Raw genomic sequence first — 14,451 nt, forward strand, 5'->3', positions numbered from 1 at the left:
GCCAGCATTACATATGGGCAGGTTCTGAACTTAGATAACCACTCAACCACAGCCAAATGTTAAACTGGCCATCTGATCGATACACCATCCATAGTTTACATTTTCTACCAATGCCAGTTCTTTACGAGAAATAGTCAGCGCGGGTCAGAAAGATCACTGCCTCTAGGGGACAAAATAATGGATTGTTTTTAAGATTCATTGCCTGCAGTGTTATAATGGTGTGTGCTATTATGACAAGTATAGGTGCAACCAAAACAAGGGTTCTACTCAGCCACTATGCAATTCATTTAGGCATCCAGACTTGTTTGAAATCTATTGATCAAAATGCAGATCTTAGTGGGCGAGTACACCGTCCAATCTAAAAACTGAACTAATTATGTCAAACTGCACGTGGGTTTGACCCTTGACGTTTGCTGAATTAACAGGTGTCCCCTGTTTCAAAGCTGAGTGGGTGTGGTCATAGGCAAACAAAAATGGCAAACTATGGTGGTAAAGTTTTGGCTCAGATTAAAAAAACCCACGTAGACCAGGTATCAAAATGGGCAAAAAAAAGGGACCATTCAAATGTACGCAAACATGAGTCAGCGTCTTGAATTGGTTCGAGTTTTTTGAGAAGACAGGTCCCTCCATGAAGTAAAGTACCTTTCCTCCAAGTGTCTCTCTCCCTCATGTCCTGTTAATTTTCAAACCAATACAATGGAGTCTCCAACTGCCTGTCTTACAGTGGCAGTTTAAGTAGGACATAAAGCACTTATCTAAAATTCCTTTGGATAAATGCCAGAAGCACAAACTGTCCACGATAACCTGACAGGTCCATTCTAGAATGTGAACTTCTCATGGTCACAGCCAAAGTTCACAAGGACAGCCAACCAGAAAAACAATCTGTAACTTTTGACAAGCTTAAATTCTGTCTTTTATACCATCTCTGATGCTGGAAAACTTGGCATTACTCAGAGATTCATCAGTATCCAGAGACATGAAAATACTCTGGGCAGCATCTCACTGCCCAGCATGAGGGAGAGAAGCAGACCACATCTGTCACCTACAGACTTCAGACAGAGCTTTAGCCCATTTTAGGACAGGTGCTTTTCATTGTGCTTTATTCTTTCATGGGTTGTGGGCATCAGCAGCAAGGCCGGTCATTCAGTCATAGAAATGTACAGCACGAAACAGACCCTTCGATCCAACTTGTCTATGCCGACCAAATACCTTAAATCAATCTTGTGCCATATCCCTCTAAACCCTTCCTATTCATATACCCATCCAGATGCCTTTTAAATATTGTAATTATACCAACCTCCACCACTTCCTCTGGCAGCTCATTTCAAACATGCACCACCCTCTGCATGAAAAAGTTGCCCCTTAGGTCCCTTTTATATCTTTCTCCTCTCACCCTAAACCTATGCCCTCTAGTTCTGGACTTCCCCACTTCAGGGAAAAGACCTTGTCCATTTACCCTATCCATGGCCCTCATGATTTGATAAACCTCTAGAAGGTCGCCCTTCAGCCTCTAACACTCCAAGGAAAACAGCCCCAGCCAATTCAGCCTCTCCCGATAGCTCAAATCCTCCAATCCTAGCAACATCCTTGCAAATCTTTTCTGAACCCTTTCAAGTTTCATAACATCCTTCCTATAAGAGGGAGACCAGAATTGTACACAATATTCCAAAAATGGCCAAACCCCAATGTCCTGTACAGCTACAACATGACCTCCCAACTCCTCTGCTCAATGCTCTGACCAATAAAGGAAAGCAGACCAAATGCCTTCTTCACTACCTTGGTCATTCATCCCTCATTGCTCATGAACTGTGAGACTTGCTGGGCAACTTCAGAGGGCAGCTAAGAGTCAAGCACATTGCTGTGGGTCTGGAATCACCTGTCGGCCAGATCAGGTAAGGATGGCAGATTGTCCTTCCCGAAAGAACGTGGTGGAAACAGGTGGCTTTACAATTTCGCAGTCACAGTTACCATTAGATCATTTTTTTTAAATTTCAGGTTTATTAAGTGAATTAAAATTTCACCATCTGCCACGGCAGGATTCAAATCTATGTCCTGAGAGCATTTGCCTGGGTCTTTTGATGTTTGGCCAGTGACAAAACCCCACCCCCTTCCCCTTTGAAGCATTGAGAAATTGTTTTTTTTTCCATTGCCTATTAGCTTTCTCCCTTTATTCCTGAGTATACTGACTATACGATGGGTCAGACCTCCATGGAAGTAACAAGGATGGTGTACCTTATTCAAGCAGCTGACATTAATTCCTTAACAAATGTAACCAAAATAGATAATTATCTCATTCTTGTTCGCAGGATCTTGCTGTGCACTAATTGGTTGTCATGTTTGCCAAAGACAACAGCAACTTCATTGACTGGAACCACACACACACACACACACACACACACACACACACAATCCTGCTTTTCCCACACAAATCCACTTTCTGGCAAGTCACTTGATAATGGGAAGCATCAAATGTACTATTCATTTCTGGCTGATCTGAAAACAGCATAGTCTGGCCCCAAAATCCTTTCTCAAGCATAGAGAATTCAAAGGCCATTTTAATTATATGATTGAATTACTTTACACACATTTCATTGATGAAGGAATTGACAACCACCTGATGAAGGAGCGGTGCTCCGAAAGCTAGTGCTTCCAAATAGACCTGTTGGACTTTCACCTGGTGTTGTGTGATTTTTAACAATGTACATCCCAGTCCAACACCGGCATCTCCAAACCAATTAATAGATGAAAACTGACTGCAAATTTAGAGCAGAGTATTTATACAGAACAGAATGTACAGCATGGAAACAGGCACTTGGCTAAATACATCCATGCCAGTCTTTATGGGCTGAGATCCTTTAGGCATTTATGTGACCACTTGTTGCTCAACAGTGCTCATCAGGAGAGATGGCAGCTGCTGGTAATGCACCTCAGAGAGACCCAAGAATAGCAAGGAACCCCCACCTGTTGATGAGTTAGGCCAGAATTTATATTGTATGGTGAGGGGGTGGCAAGAGGGATGTCAGAGGCAATTGTAGAGGCATGGCTTTCAACATTTCACCCCTTCTTGATTCCTCAATCAAGCAGTGAGTGCCTGGTAATGAGACAACTCCCCTCAAAAAGTGCAGGAAATCTGTGGCCCCCATTAAATTCCTGAGCAGCCACTGAACCGCAGTGGGGTCTGAGATGATGGGGGCTAATTAGCTCTTGAAAGTTCTAATGGACATCCCACCAGGAGCAACCAGGGATCCCACATCAGCCCCTTCCTCCCTCTGCTTTAAATTGCCACAGGGTGACTTACTCACGGCCTCTCCCACGAGCAAGTAAATTCTCAGCAGTTTTTCAAAAATAATGTTTTTCCTCAATCGCTCTGGAGGAAAGAACTTGAAAAGCAGTAATCAGTGAGCTGTGCTTCCATGGCAACGCTTGAGTTTAATACTCAAGCATTCCTCAAAAAGGATCACTTCCAATGTATTCAATTTTAAGAGGGCTGCTCTTTCCAAAATCGAACTTGTTGTGGGCCCATGGCTAAATAAACTGGGCCAAATACATGTCACAAGCACTCCACAGTCTCCTTGGCTCAGCTTCGAATGCCTTCCCCATCGCTGCCTCCCACACACAACACACCCGATAACGTTTCAGGGCTGGTCCTGAAAGACATCAGCATCGTGGGAGTATGCATTCTTGTGATGAGAAAGGCTGCTTCACCTAGCACCTTTACTGACCTCAAGACTACCCAAAAGCTATTTTCAACCAACTAAGTAGTTTGCGCATGTCGGCACTATTTTTGGATGAGTTTCAACTGACCTGGGCACAGCAAGCTCTCACCAAACAGCATTAAATTAATAGTCAAATAATCTTGTTGTAAATGTTGATTCAGGAATAAATATTGGCCAAGAGAATGGTAGAACTCCCCGATTCTTTTTCAAATTTAGAAGAATGGAGGGGGAATCTGATAGAAACATATAAAATACTGATGGGACTGGACAGGCTAGATTTGAGAGCAATGTTCCTGATGTTGGCGAAGTCCAGAAATAGGGGCGGGTCACAGTCGAATAATAGGGGGTAAGCCATTCAGGACTGAGATGAGGATGAATTTCTTTACTCAGAGAGTTGTGAACCTGTGAAATTCTCTCCTGCAGGAAGCTGTTAGGGCCATTTCAATAGATATATTCAAGAAGGAGCTGGACGTGGCACTTGCAACTAAAGGAACAAAGCAGTATGGAGGGCACACGGGAATGGGATACTATAATCATATCGAATGGTGGTGCAGACCTGAAGGGCCTTATATTATATGTTTCTAGATTATTTCCATCCCTCTGAAAGAGCAGTCACAGCATCGGGTTTAATTTCTCATCTGAAAGACGGCACTTCAGACTGTGCAACACTCCCTCAGTACCACACGGAAGTGATTTTTGACCTCAAATTGTTAGGAGTGGAAGTTAAGCTCACAAATGAGCATGACCCACTGAGACACGCACTGACATCACTGACATGTGACTGCATACATCATTCACATCAGCTGCACGAGACATCTATATAAAAAGATCTATACTTCATACAGTTAATTAGCTCACCACCTTGGAGACATCACACACAAACTCTATATGGTGTTAATTTGACGGGAGCGACTGCTGTGCACCTTGCCTAATGCAACCGGCCGTTTCCATCTGTTCATCTTCGGGTTCACACAGTAAACATGCTTGAGCATTCTGGCAGGCAGTTTCAGCTCAACCTGGATCCCAGCCATCAGTAACCAGAGGGAACAGCACAACAGGCACCTTTGGTTCCCCATAGGAGAGACATCAGGTACCCCTCCACATCAAAATAAAGACTGATAAATCATCAACTGGAAATGTTAACTCAGTTCCTCTCCCCACCAACACTGCCTGAGTATTTTCACAATTAATTGCTTCTATTTCAGACTTTGGTTTAAAATGAACATAAAGTGGAAACGGCTCTTGTCCGAAACGTCGATTTTACTGATCCTCAGATGCTGCCTGAACTGCTGTGCTCTTCCAGCAACACTAATCCAGAATAAAGTGGAAACAGACCCCTCAGTCCAATTCGTCCATGCCAACCAGATATCCTAACCCAATCTAGTCCCATTTTTCAGCACTTGGCCCATATCCCTCTAAACCATTCCTATTCATATACCCATCCAGATACCTCTTAAATGTTGCAATTCAACCAGCCTCCACCACTTCCTCCGGCAATTCATTCCATACACAGACCACCCTCTGTGTGAAAAGGTTGCCCCTGAGGTCCCTGTTATACCTTTTCCCTCTCACCCTAAACCTATGCTCTCTAGGTCTAGATTACCCCACCCCAGGGAAAATACCTTGTTTATTAATCCTATCCATGATCCTCGTGATTTTATAAACCTCTACAAGGTCACATCTCCGATGCTCCAGGAAAACAGACCAGCCTGCTCAGCCTCTCCCTATAGCTCAAATCATCCAATCCTGGCAACATCCTTGTAAATCTTTGCTGAACCCATGCTGTTCATCTCTATGACTCTATGCTGGAGAAACTCAGTAGCTCTGAAAGCAACTGTGGAGAGAGAAAGAGAGTGAAGTCCAGTTCTGAAGGAGAGTCATATCAGACGGGAAAAGTTAAAAACTCTGATGCTGCTGAGTTTCTCCAGCACTTTCCATTTTAATTTCAGCTTTCTGATATACTCAGTAATTTGCTTTCAATTTAACCTGTTCAATTTTAATTACGTTAAGCAGTCTTTAACAATTCTGCTCAATTGTCAAAAACAAAATCAGTCAACAATAGAAATGCTGTAATGGGGTACATTCTTTCTAAAGGAGAACGAGAGCATGTCGGTCAAAGGTGCTTATTTGGGAAAGTAACAGTCAGAATTAATTTCTAATTGAAGTGACAAAACATTCCTATTTTTCTAATCAACCTGTTCAAGGTTACACACCTCTGGAGCAGATGGCAACTGAACCCAGAGCTCCTGGTCTTGGGGCAGGGACACTACCATTGCATCACTCCTGGATTACTATAGTCTTAGAAAAAAATACTGAAGCAACAGGGGCACTGTGTCCAATTCTGGGCACCACACTTTAGGAAGACATCAGAGAGAGGTCAGAAAAGATTTACGAGGAGTTGTCCCTGGGATGACAGACTTCAGTAACGCAGACAGCCTGGCCATTCTGGGAATATTCTCCTCAGAGAAGAGAACGCTGAGTGGAGATTTGATAGCTATGTTCAAAACCGTGAGGAGTCCGGATCGAACACACAGGGAAAAACTGTTTCCACTGTCTTTCTCCAGCATAATTACGGGTGGGCAATAAATAATGACCTTGACAACGATGCCAGCATCTTGGGAAATGCTAACAAAAAAAAACTGACAGAACAGTTGAGAACAAGAGGGTACCAACTTAAAGTAACTGTCAAAACAACCAGAGGCGACATCAGGAAGATTTCTTTTACCCAATGGGTGGCAGAGTCTGGAATGCACTGCCTGAGAGAGTGTTAGTGGCAGAATCAGTCATGTCTCTGAAAAGCAAACTGAATAATTATTTAATAAGATTTATGTGGCATCGGGAAAAAGTGGGACCAGCTGAGCTGCCCTTGCAGAGAGTCAGCACAGACATGACTGATCAAATGGCCTCCTTCTGTATTGTAACCATTCTGCAGTTCCATTCCACTAAATAAAGCAGCATCCCCCTAAACAGGTTATATCCACCAAAAACCTTAATAACTAAAAATGAATCTTTTCAATGTTAACATTAAGGTAATAACTGACTTGAAAACTGTGGAAGGTAGAAAATCATTCCTTTTAGGTTCAGAATCACACAAACAGAAAATCTCACTTTCTATAGTCACTCCCTGTATCACTTCCCAAATCCTGGTTAATCTCATTGTTTATTATTCCTTGTGAACTATCTTGTGAAGACCACAATGGCATTGTATAAGTCGACACACTCGAAACAAATAGCTTATGTTTTGTGCGGAGTTCTGTCTCTGTTTAGACTGAATTGCTGAGTAAACCATTAAACTGAGATAAAGGTGGTTCAAACACATACTTCAGCTTAAATCAGACAGTTCAGAGTACAGTATTTCTCAGCCAGTTTGCAATTTTCAAGCTTAAAAGTACTCTACAACTTTCAGTGGAAATCAACACATTCTATGCCTGATAGTTGTACAGAAGATGGGCTTACATTAGTGATGCTTTCAAAGTGCTTGGGAATGCTGTTCCCCAACTTTGCAAACCACCTGTATAGCATTTTTCCTTCATCACCACTGAGTCAAAATGCTGGACTTAAATTTCTAACAACCAGAGATAACACGAGGAAGAATTTGTTTGTTGCACAATGAGCAGTCAAGATCTGGAATGCACTGCCTGAGAGTGCACTGGAGGCTGATTCAATCGTGCCTCTGAAAAGCAAACTGAATAATTATCGAACAAGATTTGCAGGACATTGGGGAAAAGGTATAGGAATGGGTCCTAAAGCACTGAAATCAGACAGACTGCAGTCAGGAAGCTCAAGGGTCACGAAGGATGGGCAATAGATAACAACATTACCAATAATATCTCTACTCTGAAAATAAAATAACACTTTCTTTTGGTTCAACAACAACAATGGTCATGAGTTGCATATGGTTTCCTCCCAGATTATCTAACAGAATACATATTTGTGCTGAATGACCAAATAAGTTCTTCACTATTTGCATTGGGCAAGAGGTGCAGGAAGATATAAGGGAGAACTTTTATACACAGTCAGTGAACTCACTTCACTACCCTAGAGGGTGATGATGATGATTTCAAAAGGAAACTGGATAGGACTTTAGGGGAAATGAAATGTTGTCCTTTACTTCAAAGGGAACAGAATATAAAAGTAGGGAGGTTTTGCAAAACTATACAAGACATTCATCAAACCACAGCTGAAATACTGAGAACTAAGGGAAGATGTACTGGTATTGAAGGCAGTCCAGAGAAGGTCCACGAAGCTGATCTCGAGTATGAACGGACTGTCTTATGGGGGAAGGTTGAGTAGGTTGGGCCTGTACTCACTAGGATTTAGAATAACAAGAGGAGAACTTAGTGAAACATAAAATCCTGAGTGGATTTGTCAGGTAGATGCAAAAAGGTTGTTGCCCCTGGTGGAAGAGTCCTGGATCATTTCAGAATAAGGAGTGGCCTGTTTAAGACAGAAATGAGGAGGAATTTCTTCTCCAAGAGGGTAGTGAATCTGTGGAATTCTTTACCACAAAAGACTGTTGAGGCTGGGTCATTAAGTATAATCAAGGTTGAGGTAGTCAGAGTTTTAATCAAGGGTTATAGGGAAAAGGAGGAAAAGTGCAGTTAAACACTATTAGTTCAGGCATGATCTCATTGAATAGCTTACATGTGCTTCTAAATCTCATGGTTTATGGATCTAACGCTTCAGTGCAATAGCAGTAAAGTGGAGAAATGGAAATGAATGCATTGTTATCTATGGAAAACCCACATGGAGTCAATGGGCTGAATGGCTTCCTTCTATAACTGTAACAACCATTTGTTTGAATCTTACCCCTGTCCAAAGAGTTGTCTTCTGCAGGCGTGCCAAATAGGAACTGATATTTAGCCTTGGCGACACTCTGTGCATGTGGAGATGCCCGGTTGATCCAAACAAAGGTCTCAGTCTGGGAGAGAAGGGAGCAACATTATTACTGACGATTCCAACACAATTATCAAAATCTCAATTATCACCATCACACAGAGCATAGGAAGTGATAATCTTCCTACTTTAACCAACTCGCTAAAACTGCAAGCACAGACATGCACTCAAAGTTTTGTTTTAATTGCTGCACATCTTTGAATCATTGCTTCAGATTATTAAATACTGTCAGGCTGCAATTCCAAAAGGAGTATGAAACATATTTTTCTCTCAATTTGTATGACTCTCACCACTTATTATGCTAAAGCCCCTACATCCCAAATGCACCTCCGAAAAGGAAAACTAGTTCCCATATTTACCAAAGAAGATAATCTATTACATTAGCAAAGGAAATAATTTCAAAATCCTAGTGCTTCATGCCAAATTAAGAGTGAGTACTGAAAGCTCTTTAGGCATCTTGTTCAACAGTCAATGCTAATTCTTTTTAAGTATGAAAAAAAATCTTCTCTTGCAATGCATGTTTAATGCAACTTGTTTGAAAAATCTGATATACACAGAGTTGGACATTGTCACATATGCCATCCACTAGAAAAACAAACAAGATTTTTAGTAGATGTAAAGTTTTGTTTTGTTTTCCCAATCAACCAGTGGCTGCGCACATTAAAGAGGAGTTGAGTTTAACAGAGCAGAAAAACCCCAAATACAATACCTTGTCTGCTCTCTGTTGGAATGAATGCTGCAGCTGTCGTTAGGGAAAGGAGGAAATTAGCCAAGCGAGAACAAGATTGAGCTTGGCACGGATGGTCCACTTTTCCTACGTGCAAAGATCACTTAGAGGAAATACCAGAGGGTGGTTTGCATTAGCACCCCAACAAAAGTCATGCTTTGAGGAAGTGAGGGGAGAAAAGTTGGCTAAACAACTGAAAGGATCGCCGGATACTCGAAGGACCAATTCTAAAATGGGAAGTAATCTTCATCAAACCCATGCTGCTTTGAAACAAAACCACATTCCAACTTAGAGCCACAACACCATCTGGATCTGATTTTGTGTCACACACATGTGGCGCAGAGTTATTTCACATAAACGATATTGTTTTTGTGAATGGTTAACTTATAGCAAGTGTCGTTATTGCATCAGTCTAATGGAGAAACCTTCACAATTTAAAAGCCAATACAATTACAATAAAGAGGCTTCTACTGTTGGAATTATCACATGGCAACCAATGCATTACAAGGGAGAATCTTTTAAGTTAATAAAAACATACTAACATAGGAATTAGGAGCAGGAGTAGGACATTCAGCACCTCAAACCTGGGCTTCAATTTGATAAGATCATAACTGATCCAACTGTGGCCTCAACCCCACTTCCATCCCCTAGCCCAATGCCCTTTGAGTTCTTTGTAAGCGAAGAATCTGCCTTAAAAAGATGCAGTAACCCCAACTCCATCAGTTTCTGAGGAAGACAGTTCCAAACGCTCAAGACAAGATAACATTCCACCTTATGTGAGACAGCCCTTATTTTTAAACAATGTCCCCTAGTTCGAGTCTTTCCCGCATGAGGAGACATCCCTTCAGCATCTAAAGTGTCTGAACTTGTAAATTGCAAATAGAGAAAAAAACATTTTATTCTTCCTTTCCATGAGAGATATAAAGCTTTGTGAAGTTGCGCGTGACAGATGGTTATAAATATAAAAACTTTCACAACTTTGCAGTGATTCCTGGAAAAGATCACATGCAAGGTAGAGATTTTAAAAAAACCTAGCTCGACAGTCAGTTCTGTCTACCATTTCAAAAATAATTAAATTAAACAAAAAGAGCAGAGATTTAATGGGAATTTATCAAGATGAATTTAAAATATCATTCTGAGGTGTGATAATGCATCTCGACTTTGAAAAGAAGTACTGATCACAGAGGGATATGTCAACAGACACTCGGTGCTCCCTCTCCGATGACAGCTAGAGCAGACACAACAGTGATCATAGAGTCATGGAGATGTGCAGCATTGAAACTGACCCTTCAGTCTAACTCCCCCATTATCCTAAATTAAGTTTGTCTACTTGCCAACATTTGGCCCATATCTCTCTGAACCCTTCCAATTCATGTAACTATCCAGATGTCTTTTAAATGTTGTTATTGTACCAACCTCTACTACTTCCTCTGGCAACTTCGTCCATAAACGGCCCATATTCTGCGCGAAAAGGTTTCCCTCAGGTCCCTTTTAAATCTTTCCCCTCTTACCTTAAATCTATGCCTCTAGTTTTGCACCCTGCTGCACTGGGGAAAGAACCTTGACTATTCACCCTATCCATGCCCCTCATGATTTTATAAACCTCTATAAGGTCACCCCTCAGCCTCTAACTCTCTAGGGAATTTAGCCCCAGCCTATGCAGCCTCTCCCCCTAGCTCAAACCCTCCAACCCTGGCAACCTCCTTGTAAATCTTTTCTGAACCCATTCAAGTTTCACAACCTCCTTCCTATAACAGGGAGACCAGAATTGAATGCAGTATTCCAATAGTGGCCTAACCAATGTCCTGTACAGCTATAACACGACCTCCCAACTCCTATACTCAATGCACTGACCAATGAAGGCAAGCATACCCAACGCCTTCTTCACTATTCTGTCTGTCTGCATCTCTACTTTCAAGGAACTACGAACCTGCATTTCCAGGTCTCTTTGTTCAGCAACACTCCCCAGCACCTTCCCATTAAGTGTATAAGTCCTGCCTTGATTAGCCTTTCCAAAATGCAACACCTCTCATTTATCTAAATTAAACTCCATCTGCCACTCCTCTTTCTTTGAACGTTCTTCGGCAGCTACACAGCATAAACTTAAGGGTCGAAAGTGTGGTGCTGGAAAAGCACAGCAGGTCAGGCAGCATCTGAGGAGCAGGAGAATCAATGTTTCGAGGATAAGCTCTTCATCAGGATCCTCATTCCTGTTCCTCGGATGCAGCCTGACCGGCTGTGGTTTTCCAGCACACACGCTCAACTCTGATCTACAGCATCTGCAGTCACTTTCCCCTAGCATAAACTTAAGGAATTTGGCACAAGAGCCAGAGAAATTGGGATAAAATGAGATAGGTTATGAAGATCTGAGAAGGGTACTGGGAAACAGTAACTTTGAAAGAGAAATTGAAGAAAACCTTTCAGGGGAAAAATGGCAAGACTATGGACAAACAGCAAGGGGGTGAGACTAATTGGATAGTTCTTTCAAACAATGAGACAACATGGACCAAATGGTCTTCTTCCAGAAACTTTCTAACTTCATTGCTTCATCTACCATTTATCAGTTGAACACAGCCAGTCATAGGAAATATACCATAACCACTTACGTAGTGTGCCTGGGATCCCACTTCAGCTGACACCCTGTGGTACCTGTTTGATATAACTTCAGGGCACGAGCAGGTTTGGCTCAGAAAAGATGCTTATCAAGATTGAAGAAACAGCTCCCAAACACATGGGCACTGTACCCTGACAATAAAGCTGTGTCAAAATAGCAACTAAGAAGGTGCAAGTTCAAATCTCACCATAGCTAGGAAAAGGCTGTCAAGCAAAACAAAATACTCAGCTGGTCAGCCAGCATCTCGAGAGAGAAGAAGAGTCCTATAGTTTCAGGTTGGTGACTCTTTGGTAGAGGCTGGTACAATTGCAACATTTAAAAGGCATTTGGATGTGTATATGAATAGGAAGGGTTTGGAGGGATACAGGCCGGGTGCTGGCAGGTGGGACTAGATTGGGTTGGGATATCTGGTCGGCATGGACGAGTTGGACCAAAGGGTCTGTTTCCGTGCTGTACATCTCTATGACTCTAAATCTGGTAATCTGCAGTCCAGTAACAGATAACAGCATGAAAACTGCCAGGAAAAACCCATTTGATTCAGAGGAGGGAATCTGGCAAACATTACCCTTGTGATTGACTCAATGCCTTCACGGAAACCCAAACAGATAATAAATATTGTCCCACAACTGTAATGCATTGTCCAAAAACAAACTAAAAATTAAACAAAGGCCCTTCTGGCAAAATGCCAGTAAGACACATCAGCACTCTCCAGGAGAATGGAAAAGGCGAGGAAGGAAGACTCACTACTGCTCTCAGAAATATCCTGAATCACTTCCTTCACACGGAATGAGATGTGAGAAACAGTAACCATTCTCATTCAAATAAACACGACAGGTCTTCCTGTGCAAGGTTACATGATTCTCCCCATTTCTGAACATCTCGCGCCACGGTCACTCTCTTAAAGGTCCTTCAGAGATTGACCCAGAAAATGATGTCTTTATTTCTGTGCGCAGCAGTGAGTTGGACATTGCTACAAGAGACAAACATAGAAGCACAATCTTAACACATACAGTAGCATAGACATTAAATGAATCAAAATATATAAGTGGATTTCCAAAACCGAGAGTGATAACTGGCAAGAATTAACAAATGACTAAAGCAGACACCTGCCAAGGTCCTGCTGAAACAAGAGAAAATACAAACACTCAACATAATTTTCACAGAAATCATAATCACTTTGACTTATTTCTCCAGTCGATTGTTGACAAGCATGAAGAAAACTGACAAAAGGATTAGCTTAGGTTTTCTGTATCAGATAACTATTACCACTACAGCTGAGGCTAACCACCAGAGAGAGAGAGAGAGAGAGAGAGAGAGAGAGAGAGAGAGAGAGACAGAGACAGAGAGAGAGAGAGAGAGACAGACAGACAGAGGGACAAACTGCCTTCTACCCCAAGTGAAAGGAGGCTCTTGTTGTACAGTGATAATGCCCTTCCCTCTGGATGAGGAGTCACAGGTTCAAGCCCCTCCTGAGGTGCATCATAGCATGTCTGGACAGGTTGAGTGAAAATACCTACACTATTTGGAAAGCAAAAAAAAATCACTCAAATGGATGATGCTTGACTGTTGGCTAATCTATGATCCTGCCCTGGGCTTCCTTACCTGATTTAAAATAAAGAGAAAGCTTGAAAGAAATCGACAAAAAAAAATGTTACTTTTCTCAAAGTTTGAACAAAGCCATGTCTTGGACATTAATGTTCAAATTCCCGGAGACTCCAGGCCAATCTTGGAGAGTTGGCAACCCCTACCCAAAGGATGCATTTAGAATTAGGATTTAACGAATATGCAGATAAGCCTCTAAGGCAAGCTGTCATCTTGCTCTGATCTCGGTAGGCATGTGCTCAGACTCTGATGGAAGGTTGGAGCCTGTACAGCTCAGAACATTTGACTCTTACCATCATGTACTTATTGTTGATGAACGTTAGTTAAGAGAAATCTAGGCGACTGACGTTAGTTGGTATGAAGAGCAAAAGAACATAAAGTAACACAGTCCTCTGGAACGCGGAGAACCACAAACAAAGTTTTCCCTCCCAAGCTACACGCGGAAATAACAACCCTTTTCTGGTTGCAATCGAGATCCTTTTGTTTGCACACGGCTTCCCAAATAACTTTCTGCCACTGGTCTATCTAAAGTCACATGAACAGTTGTGCATTTTCATGTTGCAGTGTAAATTTGCATCTTCAACAGCACATAGGAATAAAGTATCAGGTTTAGTTCCCATATTCCAATCCGACTCAAAATGAACAGTTTTACACTAAAAGGTTCTAGAAGAGGTCATGTTGCGGCTGTACAGGACATTGGTTAGGCCACTGTTGGAATACTGCGTGCAAATCTGGTCTCCTTCCTATCGGAAGGATGTTGTGAAACTTGAAAGGGTTCAAAAAAGATTTACAAGGATGTTGCCAGGGTTTGTGGATTTGAGTTATAGGGAGAGACTGAATAGGCTGGGCTGTTTTCCCTGGACCGTTGGAGGCTGAGGGGTGACCTTATAGAGGCT

General features: G+C 42.0%; 1 protein-coding gene across 8 annotated transcripts in view; it reads right to left on the reverse strand.

Moving 5' to 3' along the window:
• The window catches only part of psd3l (pleckstrin and Sec7 domain containing 3, like), a 435,109-nt gene that overhangs the window by 302,644 nt on the left and 118,014 nt on the right, over positions 1–14,451 (reverse strand). For all 8 annotated transcript variants that reach the window (XM_072583934.1, XM_072583936.1, XM_072583937.1 and 5 more), the window contains one exon: positions 8,526–8,637. In XM_072583934.1, coding sequence (XP_072440035.1) covers positions 8,526–8,637 — 112 coding nt within the window. The remainder of the gene's footprint in view (positions 1–8,525; positions 8,638–14,451) is intronic.

Source organism: Chiloscyllium punctatum, chromosome 14, assembly GCF_047496795.1.
Source record: "Chiloscyllium punctatum isolate Juve2018m chromosome 14, sChiPun1.3, whole genome shotgun sequence".
NCBI classification, from domain to species: domain Eukaryota; kingdom Metazoa; phylum Chordata; class Chondrichthyes; order Orectolobiformes; family Hemiscylliidae; genus Chiloscyllium; species Chiloscyllium punctatum.